Here is a 17,252-nt window from a genome sequence, read left to right on the forward strand (position 1 = left end):
CCCTGATGGTGTCAAAACACTGGATGATGTCACCTTTGTGATGAAACACAGGGTTCAAGGCATGGATATGGATGTGAGATGTCACCTGCTGCATGATGAAAGCTGAAGATGAAGAAAGATGAATATTTAAAAAGCTGAAAATTTTTGTATTTGTGTAGAGTGAAAAATGAGGGTGACAGACAAAACAGGTACGGTCTGCTCTCCTCTAGAAATTTAGGCTCAAAATTAACATTGCGGCTTAAGGGGGAGTTGCTGGAGTGCTTGTCACTCTAGGACTTCTACAGCCTGAAAAAGCCTAAAAGATGTGGGATCCAAATCAAGCTGAAGAGAATTTTTTCTCCAGTTCTTCCAGCTGCTCTCCACTCTCGTGATGATGTCATGCCCTCTAGCTCACGCAATACACACCCATTATACAATAAGAAGACGGCCTAAAAATCCTTAAAACTAAAACTGTGATGATTTCAAAACCGTAAAAGAAGTTTTAAAAAGCTGAATACATGCCCAATAGTTCAAAGTCTTCTGACTCTTTAAAAGTAGGAATGGTGTCTCTAGCTCAAAGTATGAGGGACATGGAGAGGTTGAAAGTCGATGAGTTTTGAAGAGGATTTGAAGATTTCCCCGTTAAATTCCATTGACACTAACTAGACTGCCACCAGAGCGCCAGCTATTGGCCGATTTGCACCAAATTTTGCACAAACCCTCATTGGGCCATGGAACACAATTGGCAAAAGTGTTGTAGTAATCAGAATGTATTTGGTGAAAATACGAAAGACTGTCTCTTTTGAACACAATGTGCAGGAATTTGTTGTTCTATATTTTGGGCATCTTTTGGTCTAACAAAATTCTTTTGATGTTTTTTGGCAGGAGGGTCCACAGATGCTTCATGCAAAGTTTGGTGTATATCGCTTAAATTGCCTAGGAGGAGTTCGAAAAAGTACGTTTTTCATTTGTTCCGATTTTGCGAATGGAAAGTTACCGCGAAAGTGGGCGTGGCCTACACCAAACATAGATATGAGGTTTAACAATGTGCGAAATATTATGTGGGAGTTATTTTGCATTGAAAATAGCGCCACCTGCTGGTCATTTTTGGTGTGTGAGTCACAGGGGTCATTCTGTAGCACCTCTATGAATTTCATTTCCATAAGTGTTATGGTGTGGGCACAGTGCCAAATATTAAATTAGACGGCCACCAGAGCACCACCTAGTGGCGGATCGGTAAACCCTTCGTAAGCTGTCCTCAGGAGGGCACTGACAATAAATGTACTAAGTTTCATGTTAATCCGAAGAACCGTTGTGGAGATATAAAATACTTCAATTTAAAGTGCGCCACCTTGTGGTCATCGCCTAACATTTTGCACAGGGCCTCAGGGGCTCATGGGGAAATAGTAACCTGAGTTTCATGTCATTAGACCACACCAATGTGGAGATATGCAACACTTCCTGTTTTGAACCGAATCTGCAGGAAGTTGTTATTGAATAACTTGAGTATTGTTTGGCCTATCAAAAGTAGAGGTGGATTTCATTGTTCGATGTCGAGATTCAGTTCCCGTCGGTCAGTTCGGCAGGATGACTCGTTCATGTAGTTCGTTCGTTCGTTCGTTCAGTCGCACTTCCGGTACAACGGCAGTGATTGTAATGCACAGTTCTCAGGTCCTCGTTCTCAAACGATCATGCTAACGGTCAACATAACAAGCTGTTCTTGGCAAATACATAGCTGCAACTACATGATTATGTGTACTTTTGGACAACACGACAGTTAGCAGCTAACAGCTAAAGCCAGCTAGCCAAGAACGAGTGACTAACTGAACGAGAATGACAGGAGAGGAATCATAACCGAACGAGAACGAGAGCTACGAACGAAATGAAATGGGTTTTTTTTTATGTAAACGGTTCTCATTGGCTAAAATTCGACGACAGTGTCCTAGACCCAGCATACGATTGGCTGGCTCTCAGTCCTCCTCACCACTCTGATAACTGAACAGTGAACAACACAGTGACTGGTCTGTGAGAATGAACGAACGAACGAGAGAGAAGTGAAACGGGGAATCAGGTCAGTTCGTTCGCGTTAAAGACTCGTTCGTTCGAACTGATTCGTTCGCGACCGAGCCATCACTAATCAAAAGTCTTTTGATAACGTTTTTGTCAGGAGGGTCCACAGATGCTGTGTGCCAAGTTCCGTGCAAATCAGTGAAATCACCTGGGAGGAGTTTGGAAAAGTAGGTTTTCGACATTTCGCGAATTTGCGAAAAAAAAAAAAAAAAAAAAACGGTAAAATTGGGCGTTGCCACTATACCACAAGATTCATCTTAATTCACTGAACACCTTTATATAAGGTTTTTGAATGTGCAACAAGGTATATGGGAGTTATGAGCCAAAACACACTTCTTTAATAACCTCCCTCCCTCCCTCTCTCTCTCTCTCTCTCTCTCTCTGTCCTCTGTGAGAGACAGAGTGGATAAGCAGCGGACAGAGAAGAGGCTTTATAGGCTCAACACACACACAACACCATATTACGAGGAAATGCGTACGGTAGATAACCATGGCGTTTTTATATCGCCATTTTTTTTTTACATGCCTATGCACAATAGGAATTTATTAATTCAATAAAGGCAAAAAGGGCAGGGGCTCAAGCACGCCTTGGGCCCTATGTGTGTACGTGCCTGCCCACATCAATAATGTTACCCGGTCTGCATACTTCCATCTACGTAACATCAACCATCTCCGTCCCTCACTTACACCAACCTGCACTGCTATTCTCGTAAACTCCCTGATTACATCCCATCTGGACGACTGTAATTCTCTCCTCCATGGTCTTCCACAGAAATCACTCCATAAACTCCAACTGGTCCAGAACGCAGCTGCTCGTATCATGACCAGAACTCCTTCTACTGAACACATCACTCTGGCCCTGCAGCAACTCCATCACAGTTTTAATTTTAAGGATGTTTAGCTCGTCTTCTGATTTTATAATGGGTGTGTATTGCGTGAGCTAGAGTGCGTGACATCATCTCTAGAGTGGAGAGCAGCTGGAAAAACTGGAGAAATAAATCTCTTCAGCTTGATTTGGACCCTACATCTTTTACTTGACATTGACAATATATACATAGAAATGTAAGAAATCTTGTTGGCTGATGGTCTTTTCAGCTTTTTTTCAAATATTAATCTTTCTGCCTTTTCAGCTTTTTTTCAAATATTAATCTTTCTGCCTTTTCAGCTCCTTCATACATTCAACTTTGTGTTTAGCTGGAGAAACTGTTCAGCTATCAACATTGTTAACTTTGTTAGCCCATTCAGCATATAACTTTTCAGCCTTTCTGCATTTTCAGCTTTTGAAAAAATTCAGCTTTTTCTGCAAATTCTTGACCGTTCATTCTTCATGCATTTCCGGCAGATTTTGGAAATCACTTCAGCCGCCAGCAGTCACACTGTATTTTCACAGGAAATGCAATTTTTCTAGTTTAATATTTGGCACTGTGCCAATAACACTTACGTCAATGAAAGTCATAGGGGTGGTATAGACTGGCCCCTGTAACTCAAACACCAAAAATGACCAGCAGGTGGCACTATTATCAAGACAAAAGCATTTACAACACAATAGACATCCAGGAGCATGGACTGCGAGGGCCCGTTCATCGCTTCTTTCAGCTTTAATTGCACTTTGTAATTGCATCTTCTTAACGTATTTATTTATCTTTTCATAATTGCACTAAAATGTTTCCTGATTTTTTGATGTACTGTTGTTTCCTTGAGTGCTTTGAAAGGCGTATTTAAATAAAACACATTATTATTATTATTATTATTATTATTAATAATATTGTTATTATTATTATTATGTTCTCATTCATATATTTTGATGTGTCTGTTGTCAGAAAAAAAAAGCGTTGGACAGTGATACAATGCTTCCTGTTAGGAGAAGAGTTTTTCCTGTGCGATTTGCACCATGCTTGTATCTGGAAGACGAACAAACTGATGACTTTGTGACCAAAAATTGGCAGATTAAGTGATTTAATGTGTAGCTGTGGAACTGATTTGCAATTATATTTAATAATATTTTGATTACAGTATATATAGTATTATCTGTGTATCTTTGCAGGAGATATATCTTTAACTGGGCCCACTGGGGAGTTGGCTCTGTGACTGAGATTATTGCAGGTTGGTCTGCATCCAAAAACATTTCCTAATAGATCTAACAAACTGTTTTTAAAAATGTATTCAGAGCTTGTTAGTAATGTAGTGGACAGTGGTGGGACAGCTGAAGTGAGCTGTAGTTCACCTATTCCTTGTGAAGAAAAAGTACTGCTTGATCAAATTTGCATTGTGTGTTTTATGTGACTGTAGTGGCAGCCATGTTCCTGGGGACCAGTCAATCATCACTGCTCCTCCCCCAGCTGCTGGCAACACACATCCTGATAGGCTACGTGACATGGCTTGCTTCATTTAGGGTCCTCCTCTTGGTGCACAAGCACCTATACATCAAAAACTGTATGAACACTTGAATTAAGTTGGTTTATGGTTTGATGACATTTGACAAAAAATAATTATTCTTCATGACATCTTGAGATCACTGTTGAGTGATTCCCCACATATTTTAACTACTGTTTTTTTTTACCAGCAGCATTAGTGTCAGATGACACACAGGGCATCTTCTGTGACCAATCAGTGCAGGGTCGCTGGGTAGGTATCAGCTATATCCCTAATGTGATGTCCCCATGTGCATGGGTTTTCATTATAAACATAGCTTCTTCTGTACGATTTGATCGTCGTTAACACATACACAGTGTTTTTGTTCACTGAAAGCAGAGCCTTTGCTAAAACTCCTTCCAGTGTGTGTTAAGAAAGTCAGAAACTCTGTTCTCAGTCTGGACAGGCAGAAATTGAGGTTTTAGGAACGGAAGCCGCACACACATGTTTTCCTACTGATTAGGTCTTATCAGTGTTTGTGGCATCAGTTGCAAACCTTAACTAATCAGAATTAGAATCAGAATCAGAATGTATTCATTCCCGGGGGGGGGGGAATTGTTTTTGTTCCAATGCTTCGTGCAAAGTAGAAATAGAAATACAGCATGAATGGAAACAAGAGATAAAGATAAAGATATAAATAAAATACTAAAATAGACAATAAAATAAAATGAAATATTAAAGTGGATGTAAAGCACTGCCTAAGAAAGTGCTATATAAATATGTATGAATGGCCAATTGTTTTCTACTAAGGATAGACAATATAACATTGAGCCTGTCAATGTACAAACTAGTCCACAAAATCAAAACACGTATTTTAGTCCTCTCTCCTTTCCTCTTCACCCTTTACACCACGGACTTCATCTACTAGACAGAGTCTTGCCATCTTCAGAAGTTTTCTGATGACTCTGCTGTCATTGGATGCATCAGCAAGGGTGAGGAGGCTGAGTACAGTCGTGGTGGATAACTTTGTCACATGGTGTTGTAGGAGACTCTACTTGGGGAAAAAGGGGGTAATTAATCACTGGCAATTAATAACACACTCGTAGATGGGGCACCACCTCCGTTGTTTGATTTACTGGAATAGGCCGGAGGGAATTATTCCAAACATCTAACTATCCAAGTTGGCTTGGACAGTTAGAGTATCAATTTATCCAATTTCAGTTTCAAAATCTATGTTCTATGTCTCAATTTCTGAAGTAGTGACTTCTTTGCACGATCCCATCGATTTCCGACATTAAATTAAACTTGCACAGACAACGACATAAGGTTATACATATTTATTAACAAAATTTTTGGCTGCGGATGCAGTGGCTGTCTAGCCGCTGGATAATGATGATGCGGCTTCCCTGATGACGGAGTTCGCAGGCCCAACGGAGTTCCCGTTTGAGTGCGTCTTGGCTGGATGTTAACTTCTCTGGTCAGCTGGAGATGCTGTCCCGGCTTCTTGAGCAGTTCAATTACTGCACGGGATTTTGATATATGATCAGCGTCTTAATCAGAGTTTCTTTGGAGCGGTGGCGATTCAGCTTCGAATAAAAACGATTTGACTTCTTGTCTAAAAATAACTGGAGGATGAAATGCTGGCCGGGCGAATCTTCCTTAGTCACTAAATACAAGAATAAACAAAAATGGTTTCTTCTGAATTTGAACACGATACTACACTGTAATATATAAAAGAGGGCAAAAAATTTAATTTCGTCCTTGCTTACGTTTTGCAAAAGCGAAAACTCATCACTTGGAAAAATTATTCAACAAGTGGTTGAGATTCTCCAGAGATTGCGGGTCTCGGAGCAGGTCGCAAAACTGAGCAAAGTAGGCTACGGAAATTGAATGTTGAAAAATAAAAATAAAAACATGAGGGTTTTGAAAAGAAGGGAAAGCAAGAGAGAAGCAAGAAAAACAAGAGAGCAAAAACAAGAGAAAACAAAGAGAGCGAGAAACACGATGTTTCATCTTTTTAAAGTTTTAGGCTGAAGGCAGACCTGAGGGGCGGACTGATCGCGTCACTTCCTCCTGCGATATCACAGATCGAATCGTGGACTTATTACTTTTTGCTGAAATTTAACTATCCTTTTGAAAGTTTTAAGATCGCGATTGACTGTTCACCGAAATCCACCATGGTCTTTACATAAACATTTGTTTACATTAAAATAAGAAATAAACGAAATTGAGTCTGTGGTGGCTAGTGCTATTCTGTTTGATATTGTGTGCTGGGGCAGCGGACTGAGAGTAGCAGATGCCAACAGACTGTTGGAATGACAGTCTGTTGAAATGTGGAATGACTGCCGGCTGTGAGAAGCGTCTCTGGTGTTTACTACCTAAACGTCTTCCTTTCTTTCTGTTTCAGAACTCCTTCATAAAGTCTCTCCTCTTGGCTGTTGTGGCTCTAGGAAATGCTGGTCTCCTAATGGCCTTGTTGTCTTTTATTGCTGAAATTTGACAATTGATGGCAAAGTTACTGAAATATCTGTCAAGACCTTGGCAGACAGAAATGTCAGAAGTTGATTATCTTACGTAAAGTGCTGGTGTTAAAGGGATAATTCGTGTTTTTTGAAGTGGGGTCATATAAAGTACATATCTATAGTCGGTCTGTTCCTTACCGTAATCACCGATCAGGGCAGCCTCAGTTTGGAGAAATAGAGAGCCACTCCAGCCCAGACGCTCAGCTTTGTACTGCAGTGAACGGGGTGCAGAGAAAAAGTGTAATTTAACCACCTAAAAAAAAGCTCACCTAAAAAAATCTATAACAGTTCAAGTGTACGGTGTATAGAGAAAATTTAAAGCGCTTTACATCGCCGTTAGACCACCCTTTCTTTTAGCACTACATTTTCTCAACCGTAGAACCTCCGTATCCCTACGCAGTTGCGCTAATGCGTAGGGATACGGAGGTTCTACGGTCTGTTTAGTTGCGGTTTTATCGAAAACAAGCCTCTCGTCCAGCAACTGGGCCTCGCACTGTATTTCGCTGTTCGCAGATCATCTGTTGCCCAGTTGCTCTAATGCGTAGGGATACGGAGGTTCTACGGTTGAGAAAATGTAGTGCCAAAAGAAAGGGTGGTCTGACGGCGATGTAAAGCGATGTGAATTTTCTCTATACAACATTCACTTGAACTATTATAGATTTTTTTAGGGGAACCTTGTTTTAGGTGGTTGAATTTCGCTTTTTTTCTGGACCCCGTTCACTGCAGTACAAAGCTGAGCATCTGTACTTTATATGACCCCACTTCAAAAAACATGAAATATCCCTTTAAGCAAAAACAGGATGAGGGAGGAACTGAACTCTATTATGCAGCCAAACACAAAATCTTTTTATTTAACATCTGTTTTGCTGTATGTTTCTTTTATGTTCATATTCAGATTCCTTGTGTAGTTACATATTTACTTACCACCTGTTGATATTCTAATTCTATTTTCAGTGGCATTATTTATGTTTAATAGTAGCACGTCTTGGCCCTTATTGAATATTTAATTAAAGAAACTTGTGAATCAGCTAAATAGTCTACTGCAGATTTTCAGTGTCAGTATCAGTTTTTTTTATGTTTTGAATTGAATTTGTATTTTCTTTTTACTCAACAATGAACTCTGTGTCTTTTGTCTCAAAGATTTAAATACAGCTAACCCAGCATTACAATAGAGAGATACACTAAAACACAACGTCTACAACTAGAGCTTTTTATGCACAGTTAATTTGCTGCCCTGAAATTATAAGCAGTGTGAACAAATACATATCCACCTATTTTCTGTATAGCACAGCTGTAGCACTGTGTATTACTACTCCAATTCATTTGGCACTGTGTAGTTTCATTTTGAGTTCAGATTAGGTGGGAACAAAAGCCATTAAAACCCGGCCCATTTATTATTCAGAAGGAAAAAGAGCACTGGTGCCTGTTCATGTTCATACTGTTCATTTGTCAACATGGACCTGAGCCATAACACACCACAAGTATGCTAATTTGAGAACACAAATTCATTACACAATCTATCCCTCAAAATAAACAAGTCACAATTTAATAGAAAAGAATATGTTTATTTTTTGTTGACTGACTATTAATTTTTGAGCGATGGTAACGGTGGAATGGCCCAAGTGGAAAACCAACTAATGCAGGGGTAGCATGAAGTACACACAACAAGGTGGAAATACACACAATAAGGTAGAAATATGCTCCTCTGAATCAGGGCCTGCCCAAGGCATAAAGCGAACTCAGCAGCTGCTTAGGGCCCCGTGACCACTAGAGGGCCCCCAAGAGCAATTAACTTAAAAAAGAAAAAAGGAATTAATTTTGTTTTTTCCATGTGTGAGCAATGATGATTCATATATTATCAAATGTACATACTTGTAAAAAAACAAAAAACAACAACAACAACAACAAAGAGTGTAGTTTTCTACTGCCTCTCTGCTCGATATGTCAGAGCTCCACTAGTGACGTGTGCAGTGCAGCCAACCGTGCAGTGCGCACGCAGCATCCAGGAGCTAGGAACAGGTGAAAGATGTCGCAAAAAAGGACTTACCCTTCAGGGGCAGAAAACAGAAAAAGGAAGAAAGATAAAAACGACAAGATAAAGGTATGTCTTAGTAATGTAACATTTGTTGATATTTTGTTCCAAATACGTTAGCCTGTAATAGCAAATTTGCTAGCTAACATCTATGTATAAATACACGGAACCTCTGTCTGTCTGTCTGTCTGTCTGTCTGTGTGTGTGTGTGTGTGTGTGTGTGTATGTGTGTGTTCCTCAAATATCTCTGCGGATCAGGATCAGACTGACCTGAGAGTTTCAACATGGCTGCTGCGTGGTTCAATGGTGTGATATTTCGCATTTGTTTGGACTGCAATGATACCGTTAATAAATTATTTCATAAATGCTTTACAAATTCCAAGTGCTTTAATGTCCGCCATGCTTTTTCGCGAACATCGCCGTCACGTTTGCTTTGTTTCTGGTGCAGGAATAAACGGTAAAAATGGGCTTTTGTCACGAAAGTGTCCAAGCAGCAAGTTTGGTTGTTGAGGAACAGGAAGCTGTGGGAGGGACCTAGGCGGATGATTGACATGCAACGACGGTCGGTGTGTGTGAGAGTTGAGAGATTTGTGACATTTAGCGTGTTTGGAGTGTGTCGTTAGTGTGTTATGTAGTGTTTGGTGTGGTGTGTTTAGTGAGTAGTGGAGTTTAATGAGGAGAAGCTTAATGTGGAGCAGGCAGTGCAGCTCTTCATTCAGCTGGAAGGAGCACGGGGCAGACCTGAGCATTGCCTGCATTTAAATGTAAATAGTTACATATAACTTTGTAAATTTTTTAAATGTATACACACATTTAGATAAACAACAAATTATATTTGCATTATAAGTAAAAAAAAAAATGTTCATGTTTTTTTTATGATTTTAGGTCCATTGTGTTAATACAGTATGTGAAAATAAAAAAAAAAAACTGTACAGTCACACATGTGAGGTTGTGCTGAAAATAATGACACCAAGTAAATAGCTTTTAAGATGAAATATAATGGCAAAATCAAAAATAGTCAAAAACAGCCAATTATACCCTGGAATATCAGATTTCACAACAAACCTAAATATCCCTGACGCCCCACCTTCAAACACAGCCTCATTTGGCCATCCATGAAAAAGCTCCTTAACCTCCCACTTTTTTATACGAATACACTTTTCTTGCAGGCACTGCACTAGTTAGTTCAAAACGTCTGACTAGGTTAGATAACTTACTATTCAAGCTAACGTTTTTGTGTTTGTGTAATACTTTGAATAAGTTGATTTTCAGTGTATATACATTATTCTGGGTCGCTTTTTGGCATCAAAACAACGTTTTTGATAACACTGTTTGATAGCAAATGTTTAATAACTAACGTTAATTAAAAACGCGGTGACGTTTGCTAGCAATATGGTTTTGCATTAATTAATTAATTTAGTTAAGTAACTAGTTTGAGGTATCTTGTTTGCAATTGTTTGCTGCAGAGCACAGTAAATTATGTGAATAAATAAATATATTCCTAATATTTTGGAAGAGGCAGCCCAGGGGCAATCCACCTCCTCAGGAGCAGCCAAGGCTGATGAATGAGGTGATCAAAAACTGTCACCATATATATTTAATTTCTAGTCAAATTATCTCATTAAGATATACTAATATAAGATATAATCATATGACAAGGGATATGTTTTTCATCTCAGGTCCATCTCTATTCTCTGCTCCCACTGTCCTCTCTGCAACCTCAGCTGTACCTGGTAAGTTAACAACAAAACAGCCTTTAATTGCTCAGTGCACTGCAGAACATACTGAGATTAATATTTTTTTTAATATAAGATATAATCATATGACAAGGGACATGATTTCAGACAAATCCATATTATTTCAAAACTTCTCAAACAATTTTCAGTTGTTCCACAGTTTGTTTTCTTATTACAAGCTATAGCTGTACAATTTTTTATTTAGAAAATAAGCTGCATCATTTTCAAGTGTAATATGACTATAACATGGCTAGCTTGTTTTTCATCTTAGGTCCATCTCTATCCTCTGTGCCCACTGTCCCTTTTGTGTCTTCTGCAACCTCAGCTGTACCTGGTAAGTTAACAACAAAACAGCCTTTATAATTGCTCAGTGTACTGCAGAATATTCTGAGATTAATAATTTTGTCTAAAAATATTATTTTAATTTCCCTATAGGTCCTTCATCTTTGGTCTTTGTCGTCATCAGCATCCAATTTGGAGCAGGGATCAACAGCTCCGCCAGTTGACCCCGCTGAGTGTCCCTCTTTCCTGTCAGACTCAGAAAGGACTGAACAGGTATTAAGAGGGCCACCTCCTATAGAGGACACATTCGTATTCCCAAAAAGACACGATGGCCGAAGCCCCCGTCCCATTTTACCAAAGATTTTGTACATTTTTACATAGTTTTCAGACCTAATTCATCTTAATATTTTATTTATAAACCATTTGTGTTACCTTGTACCTAGTATTTGTCAGATTTAAAAAAATATATTTTTTATTTAACACTGTCTGTTTTTGTACATTTGGTGTTGCAGTTTATTTAAAAAATAATAATAAAGCAGATTGTGTTTGCAGTAAACGATTAGTTTATTTTGTTACTTTTAATTGGCCTATATGACATTCGGTATCCCACTTAGTACTATATCACTTTGAATATTAAGTGTTAATCAACCCCAGGCTGCTCTTGTAGCTGAATTTGCTACCATTTCAGATTAAAAACCATAGATGGGTAAAACATGTCGGGCTGCTCTTTAAGGTTTTATGTATTGACTACTACTGTGTCGCCAGTAGGGGGAATTGCTGACTTTGCCAAATATTAATTGAAAGATTTTTCTGTAAATTTGCAAATCTGGTGTCTGCTTCCATGGCATTAATCACTGTGGATTACAATCTAACTACAACAAAAAGTTCTCACATTAAGTTTTACAAGTGTATTCGTAATGATAATAATGACAATAATCATTATTATTGGCAGTAATAGAGGGCCCCAAAATCAAATTTTGCTTAGGGCCCCATGGAGGCTTGGGCCGGCCCTGCTCTGAATAGAGACTGTGGTGGGGGCAGTGTAATGTAATCGTCATAAGCAGTAGGCGATTTGAGGGGGGAAGCTGTCCCCCTTGTTAGCAAAATTAACAAAAAGCACCCCCTTGTTAACCTGCCATCACTCTCCATCCCCTAGTAGTAGATAGTGTGTTACAAATCACAAGTGGTCCCGATCAGCTCCGGGGACCGGTGCACAGTGAAGTCATGCCGGGCACGGCTGCTTTGTGGTCTGGCTAGCCGGTTTATTTTTGACGAAAGTGCAACAAGCTGCACAGAGCAGATCGCGCTGGCCGGAAGTCAGAGACACAGGAAAGACAAAGAGCATTTGGTCAATTTTCAAAATAAAATACCCTGTACGACTCCTGATTGTATACAAACGAAAAAATTACCAGATCAGCAAAAGTTTGCTATTCATGTTCTAAAACCAAAACATTACTTTTTGTTAGCATCTCTAAGTGTGTCATTTCAGAACATAGTAGCTTATGTTATGTTGCCAATTATCATTTTTGTGCTGGTTTATAGTTTAACCATTAGTGAGGTAGCTGTTACATTTCCTGACACCAGCTGTTTTATCCCCCATTGAAATGCACTCTGCTGGCCAAACTATGTCATTACACCAATTTTTAATTACCCCAAGCATGTTTTTCTGCATTATACTTTTTAAATATAAGGTTGTATAACCTTATAAATCAGCTGATAAATCAATAAAGGCAAATACCGATAAGTCGGTTGGGCTCTGCTATTTTGCAGAATGTTCATTGTGTGTCCTTCAAGGAATTTAGACGGTAAAAAATTCCAAGGGGTCATGGAACTTAAAATAACCCTGCTTGTAGTGTATTGTGAGAAATATGAGAAAACCGTGCCTGAATAAACTCAGTCCACTACATACAATTTAAAGGTGTATTACTTTAATACAGTTATAAGAAAGACAATTGTAGTAGGTAGAGAAGGAAGACAACTGGATAAAATGGAATTGTAGAATTAGAAATGTCACAGTTATGGTTAAGGCGTCGTGCAATGTCCTTTGGGAGGTGTACATAGGTGTGTTACATAGGGTGGTGCTCCCATTGGGCCATTACTGGTCATAAGCCCGACCACAGTGTAACAACAATGTAACCGACTACAACAGCACGCCTGGTGCAAGGTTTAGATAACTATTTATTAGGGGAAAAAAATGCACTATTAAAAACTAATGTGCATACAGAAGTTGACTTTGACTTCTGTTTGCATTTTTCTTGTTGAATATGAAGAAAATATGAGCAGAAGAGCAGCCAGGAGTCTGGCAAGAAATTCAGTCCAAATGTTTTTCATGTGTTATGAGCAGAAGATCAGCCAGGTGTCTGGCAAGAAATTCAGTACAAATGTTTTTCATGTGTTAGTTCAGTGTATGGTCTAAATAAGTTATTTAAGAGTAGATCTGTACTAACTGTCAAAAACTAATTATATAAAAATGTATGTAAATGTAGTGTAAATATGGGGCAACTTGTAGTACTTGAAAACCCCTATGAAAAAGCAATATCATCAGTGGCCCCAAGCTAACTATTAGCCCCTGCTAACCAGCTCTCCTCCTGCCAATATCAATACAGGTTTTCAGAGCCCTATTGTGTGTGTCAAAGCACTTAATGTAACAACAAGTGAACACTAAATAACTGCACAATGAGTTAAGAGAATGGAATCCTGCTTCTTGCAGTCGGTGCAGAGTGCTCTCCCTAGAGGCCTAGAGCACTGAATTATTCGACTGAATATGCAGCGTTTTTAGTCCATGGGCCAGATGAGATGTCGGCACCACCCAGGGTAGCAAAGGTTACTCATCATTTTTGAAAAGATACATGTCTGTAGTAGGGCTGGGTGAAAAATCGGCAAAATCGATTAATTTGAGTTTTTGGTTTAGGACGATTTTTAAAAATGAAAATTGATTTTTTTATTTAACTTGCTCTGCCGCTGCTCCTCGTGGGCTCTCGTAGTTCATAGTCGGCTCCGCCCTCCTCCCGGCATCGACTTTCCACAGATAAACAAACACAACATGCAGCGAGCAAAGAGTTCGTTCATAACAAGGCACCGTCTCGTCAGTAGCTTGGTTTTGTGGCGTCAGACCTCGAACAAACCACCGTCCGCTGCAAAGTTTGTTCAAAAGCTGTTGCAACTAAAGGCAGCGGACTGAACCATTTATTTCAGCATCTCAAACAGACACCTGGATCACAGTGGGAAACTTGTTGTTCACTACGAGATGTACAGACCGCGGCTGCCCACAGATACCCGCTAAAAAGCAGCCAACATTAGCGGAATCATTTAATCATTGTGTCCTGTATGAGAAGAAAGAGTCCCGGTGGACAGCTGTTACAGATGCAGTCACGTTGCATATCGCTAAAGATATGCTGCTCGTATTTACAGTGGAAACGCAGAAGGTTCATCCACACGCTGAAAATGTTCGACCCCAGGTTTGTGTTACGAAGCCACAACGGGGCATGATGTCTCAGTCCAGAGGAAGCAGACAGGCTCGTCTTCCTGGCCAAAAATTAGTAAAATCTACCAACATGTCATGTTTACTATGCAATGCATGCAGATGTTAATTTAGTTTACATATCTTCAGGGATATGAAATACTTTGTTGTAAACAAAGGCACCTTTTGCAAAATAAAGGATTAAATAAAAGTTATATTAACACTTTATCAATACCAATATGGAAACTTATCTGTTTCTATAATAGCAAGCAATCTGACATGTTAAATTTATGTTTACAAAAGCATTTTATCAAAAAGGGACACATTCTTTTCAAAGGGATGCACTTTTTTATGTGAGTTTGAAGCTGCACTGTTTACAGTGGCAGGGCAAATTTGTTGTAAATCATAGCATTAAAATAAAAGCAATGCTTTTAATAATTTCTTTGTAATTTGAAGTTTGTTCTTGAGAAGAGAAAAAAAAATCGATTAAAATCGTAAATCGAGTTTGGTGTGAAAAAATTGGAGATTCAATTTTTAGCCATATCGCCCAGCCCTAGTCTGTAGTTAAGGTTTTGGTATGATAATGATAGTCACAGCTAAATTAGTGCTATCAGCTGTTGAAGTTACCCTCCCCCATTGAAAAAATTTTGCCCATTCATCCTTATGGGGATTTTTTCAAAATTCATTCTTCTATAACTTCAGCATACGTTCAGCTATTCAAACCATTCAAATATTCAAATGTTCAGCTTTTTCAGCTCTTTCAACCGTCTTCTTTTCAACTTTTCAACTTTTTCAGCTATTCAGCTTTTTCCAAAATAAATTTTACATTGCAGCAGATGGGAAAAGCTTCAAATCCTCTTTAAAACGCATCTACTTTCAACCTCTTCTTGTGCCTCATACATTGAGCGAGAGACACCATTCAAACTTTAAAGGAATCACAAAACCTTGAACTATTGACCTTGTATTCAGTTTTTCAAAAAGTTTTTTACATATAAATGTAGGAAATCTTGTTGGGTTTCAGCTGATGGTCTCATTTCAGCTGTAGGACTTACCGTTTTGGATTTAGAAGCCCAGGAGCGACAAGCACTCCTGAATCTTCCCCATAAGCCGCAATGTTAATTTTGAGCCAAAATTTCTGGAGGATCGCAGACGGTACATGTTTTGTCTCTCGCTCCTGTGCCCTCATTATGCACTCTACAGAAATAAAAATGACATGAGTGCGTTCAGCAATGTCTCCTGTAACTCAACATGTAGCATGTTTTGCCGATAACTATAACAGTTTTCCCAAAAATCGCAGGAGTTTGGCAGGCATTTTCCCATTCATTCCTTATGGGGACATTTTCGTCTGTGTTTCTGCTCCTGCTGCAGCATGTCTGCAGCCATTTTAAGCTCTTTCTGCTTTTAACTTCTCACCTTTCAGCCTTTTTTCACCTTTTTAACCTCTTTCTGCCCTCTTACTCTACAACTTTTTGGCCTTTTCAGGCTTTTTTTCACATTTTTAAGCTCATTCCGCCCTCTTACTCTACAGCTGTTCATATGTTTTCACCTTTTAACCTCTTCCAGGCCTCTTACTCTCACTGCGTGAAAAGTGGGATTTTCGTCAGTATGCGGCACTGTAGATTGATGTGGAATTTCAGGTTTGCGGCTGCACGCGGCAATTTGCAGGCAACACTGAAAACTGACGTAAATTGTCGGAAATTGACGTGGGCCTTGCTTGGCAGTTGTCCCCCAATGACCCCCCTCCCCCTGATTCTAGGGGAGGCTTTAACATGTAAATGAAAATGCTGTGAGCTATACAAATGCAAATCAGGGTTGCAGGGGGAGTTTTACCCCAGGTGACCTTTTTCTAAAAGGTGTTAACTTCATTTTAAGAAAATCTCTGGTATAAATAGATGAGGGTCAGTATAGCCTAATTATAGACCCTTATATTTGAGCTTGAATTGATTTATTTAATGAAAGTATCTACAGCTTTTCATATGTTATCACCTTTTTAACCTCTTCCAGCCCTCTTATTCTACAGCTTTTCATATGTTTTCACCTTTTTAACCTCTTCCAGCCCTGCTACTCTACAGCTTTTTAGCCTTTTTAGATATTCATGTTTCTGCCTTTTCAACTCCTTTAAACATACAACTTCATGTTCAGCTAGAGAAACTGTTCAGCTATCAAAATGTTCAACTTTGTTAGCTCATTAAACCTATTACTTTTAAGTCTGTCTGCCTTACCAGCTATTGGAAAATTCAGCTTTTTCCAAAAATAATTTAACATTGATTCAAATGGGAAAATCTTCAAATCCTCTTCAAAAGTTATCGACTTTCAACCTCTTCTTGTTCCTCATACGTTGAGCGAGAGACACCATTCTAACTTTAAATGAATCCATAACCTTGAACTACTGACCTTGTATTCAGTTTTTAAGAATCTTGTACGGTTTTGAAATGGTCGCAGTTTTAGTTTTAAGGATTTTAAGCCTGTCTTTTAGTTATAATGGGTGTGTACTGCGTGAGCTACAGTGCGCATAGCATATTTTGCTGATAACTATAACAGTTTTCCCAAAAATCGCAGGAGTTTGGCAGGCATTTTCCCATTCATTCCTTATGGGGACATTTTCGTCTGTTTCTGCTCCTGCTGCAGCCATTTTAAGCTCTCTCTGCCTTTAACTTCTCACCTTTCAGCCTTTTTTCACCTTTTTAACCTCTTTCTGCCCTCTTACTCTACACCTTTTTGGCCTTTTCAATCTTTTTTTCAAATTTTTAAGCTCATTCTGCCCTCTTACTCGACAGCTGTTCATATGTTTTCACCTTTTAACCTCTTCCAGCCCTCTC

General features: G+C 39.1%; 1 protein-coding gene across 1 annotated transcript in view; it reads left to right on the plus strand.

Annotated features, from left to right (window-relative positions):
• The window catches only part of frrs1a (ferric-chelate reductase 1a), a 44,277-nt gene extending 37,175 nt beyond the window's left edge, over positions 1-7,102 (plus strand). Inside the window, exons 14-17 of the mRNA XM_030403354.1 lie at positions 4,094-4,152; positions 4,339-4,482; positions 4,613-4,674; positions 6,809-7,102. Of these exons, the coding sequence (XP_030259214.1) occupies positions 4,094-4,152; positions 4,339-4,482; positions 4,613-4,674; positions 6,809-6,901 (358 nt within the window). The 3' untranslated portion in view covers positions 6,902-7,102. The remainder of the gene's footprint in view (positions 1-4,093; positions 4,153-4,338; positions 4,483-4,612; positions 4,675-6,808) is intronic.
• The last annotated feature ends 10,150 nt before the right edge of the window (positions 7,103-17,252 follow it).

Source organism: Sparus aurata, chromosome 21, assembly GCF_900880675.1.
Source record: "Sparus aurata chromosome 21, fSpaAur1.1, whole genome shotgun sequence".
NCBI lineage: Eukaryota > Metazoa > Chordata > Actinopteri > Spariformes > Sparidae > Sparus > Sparus aurata.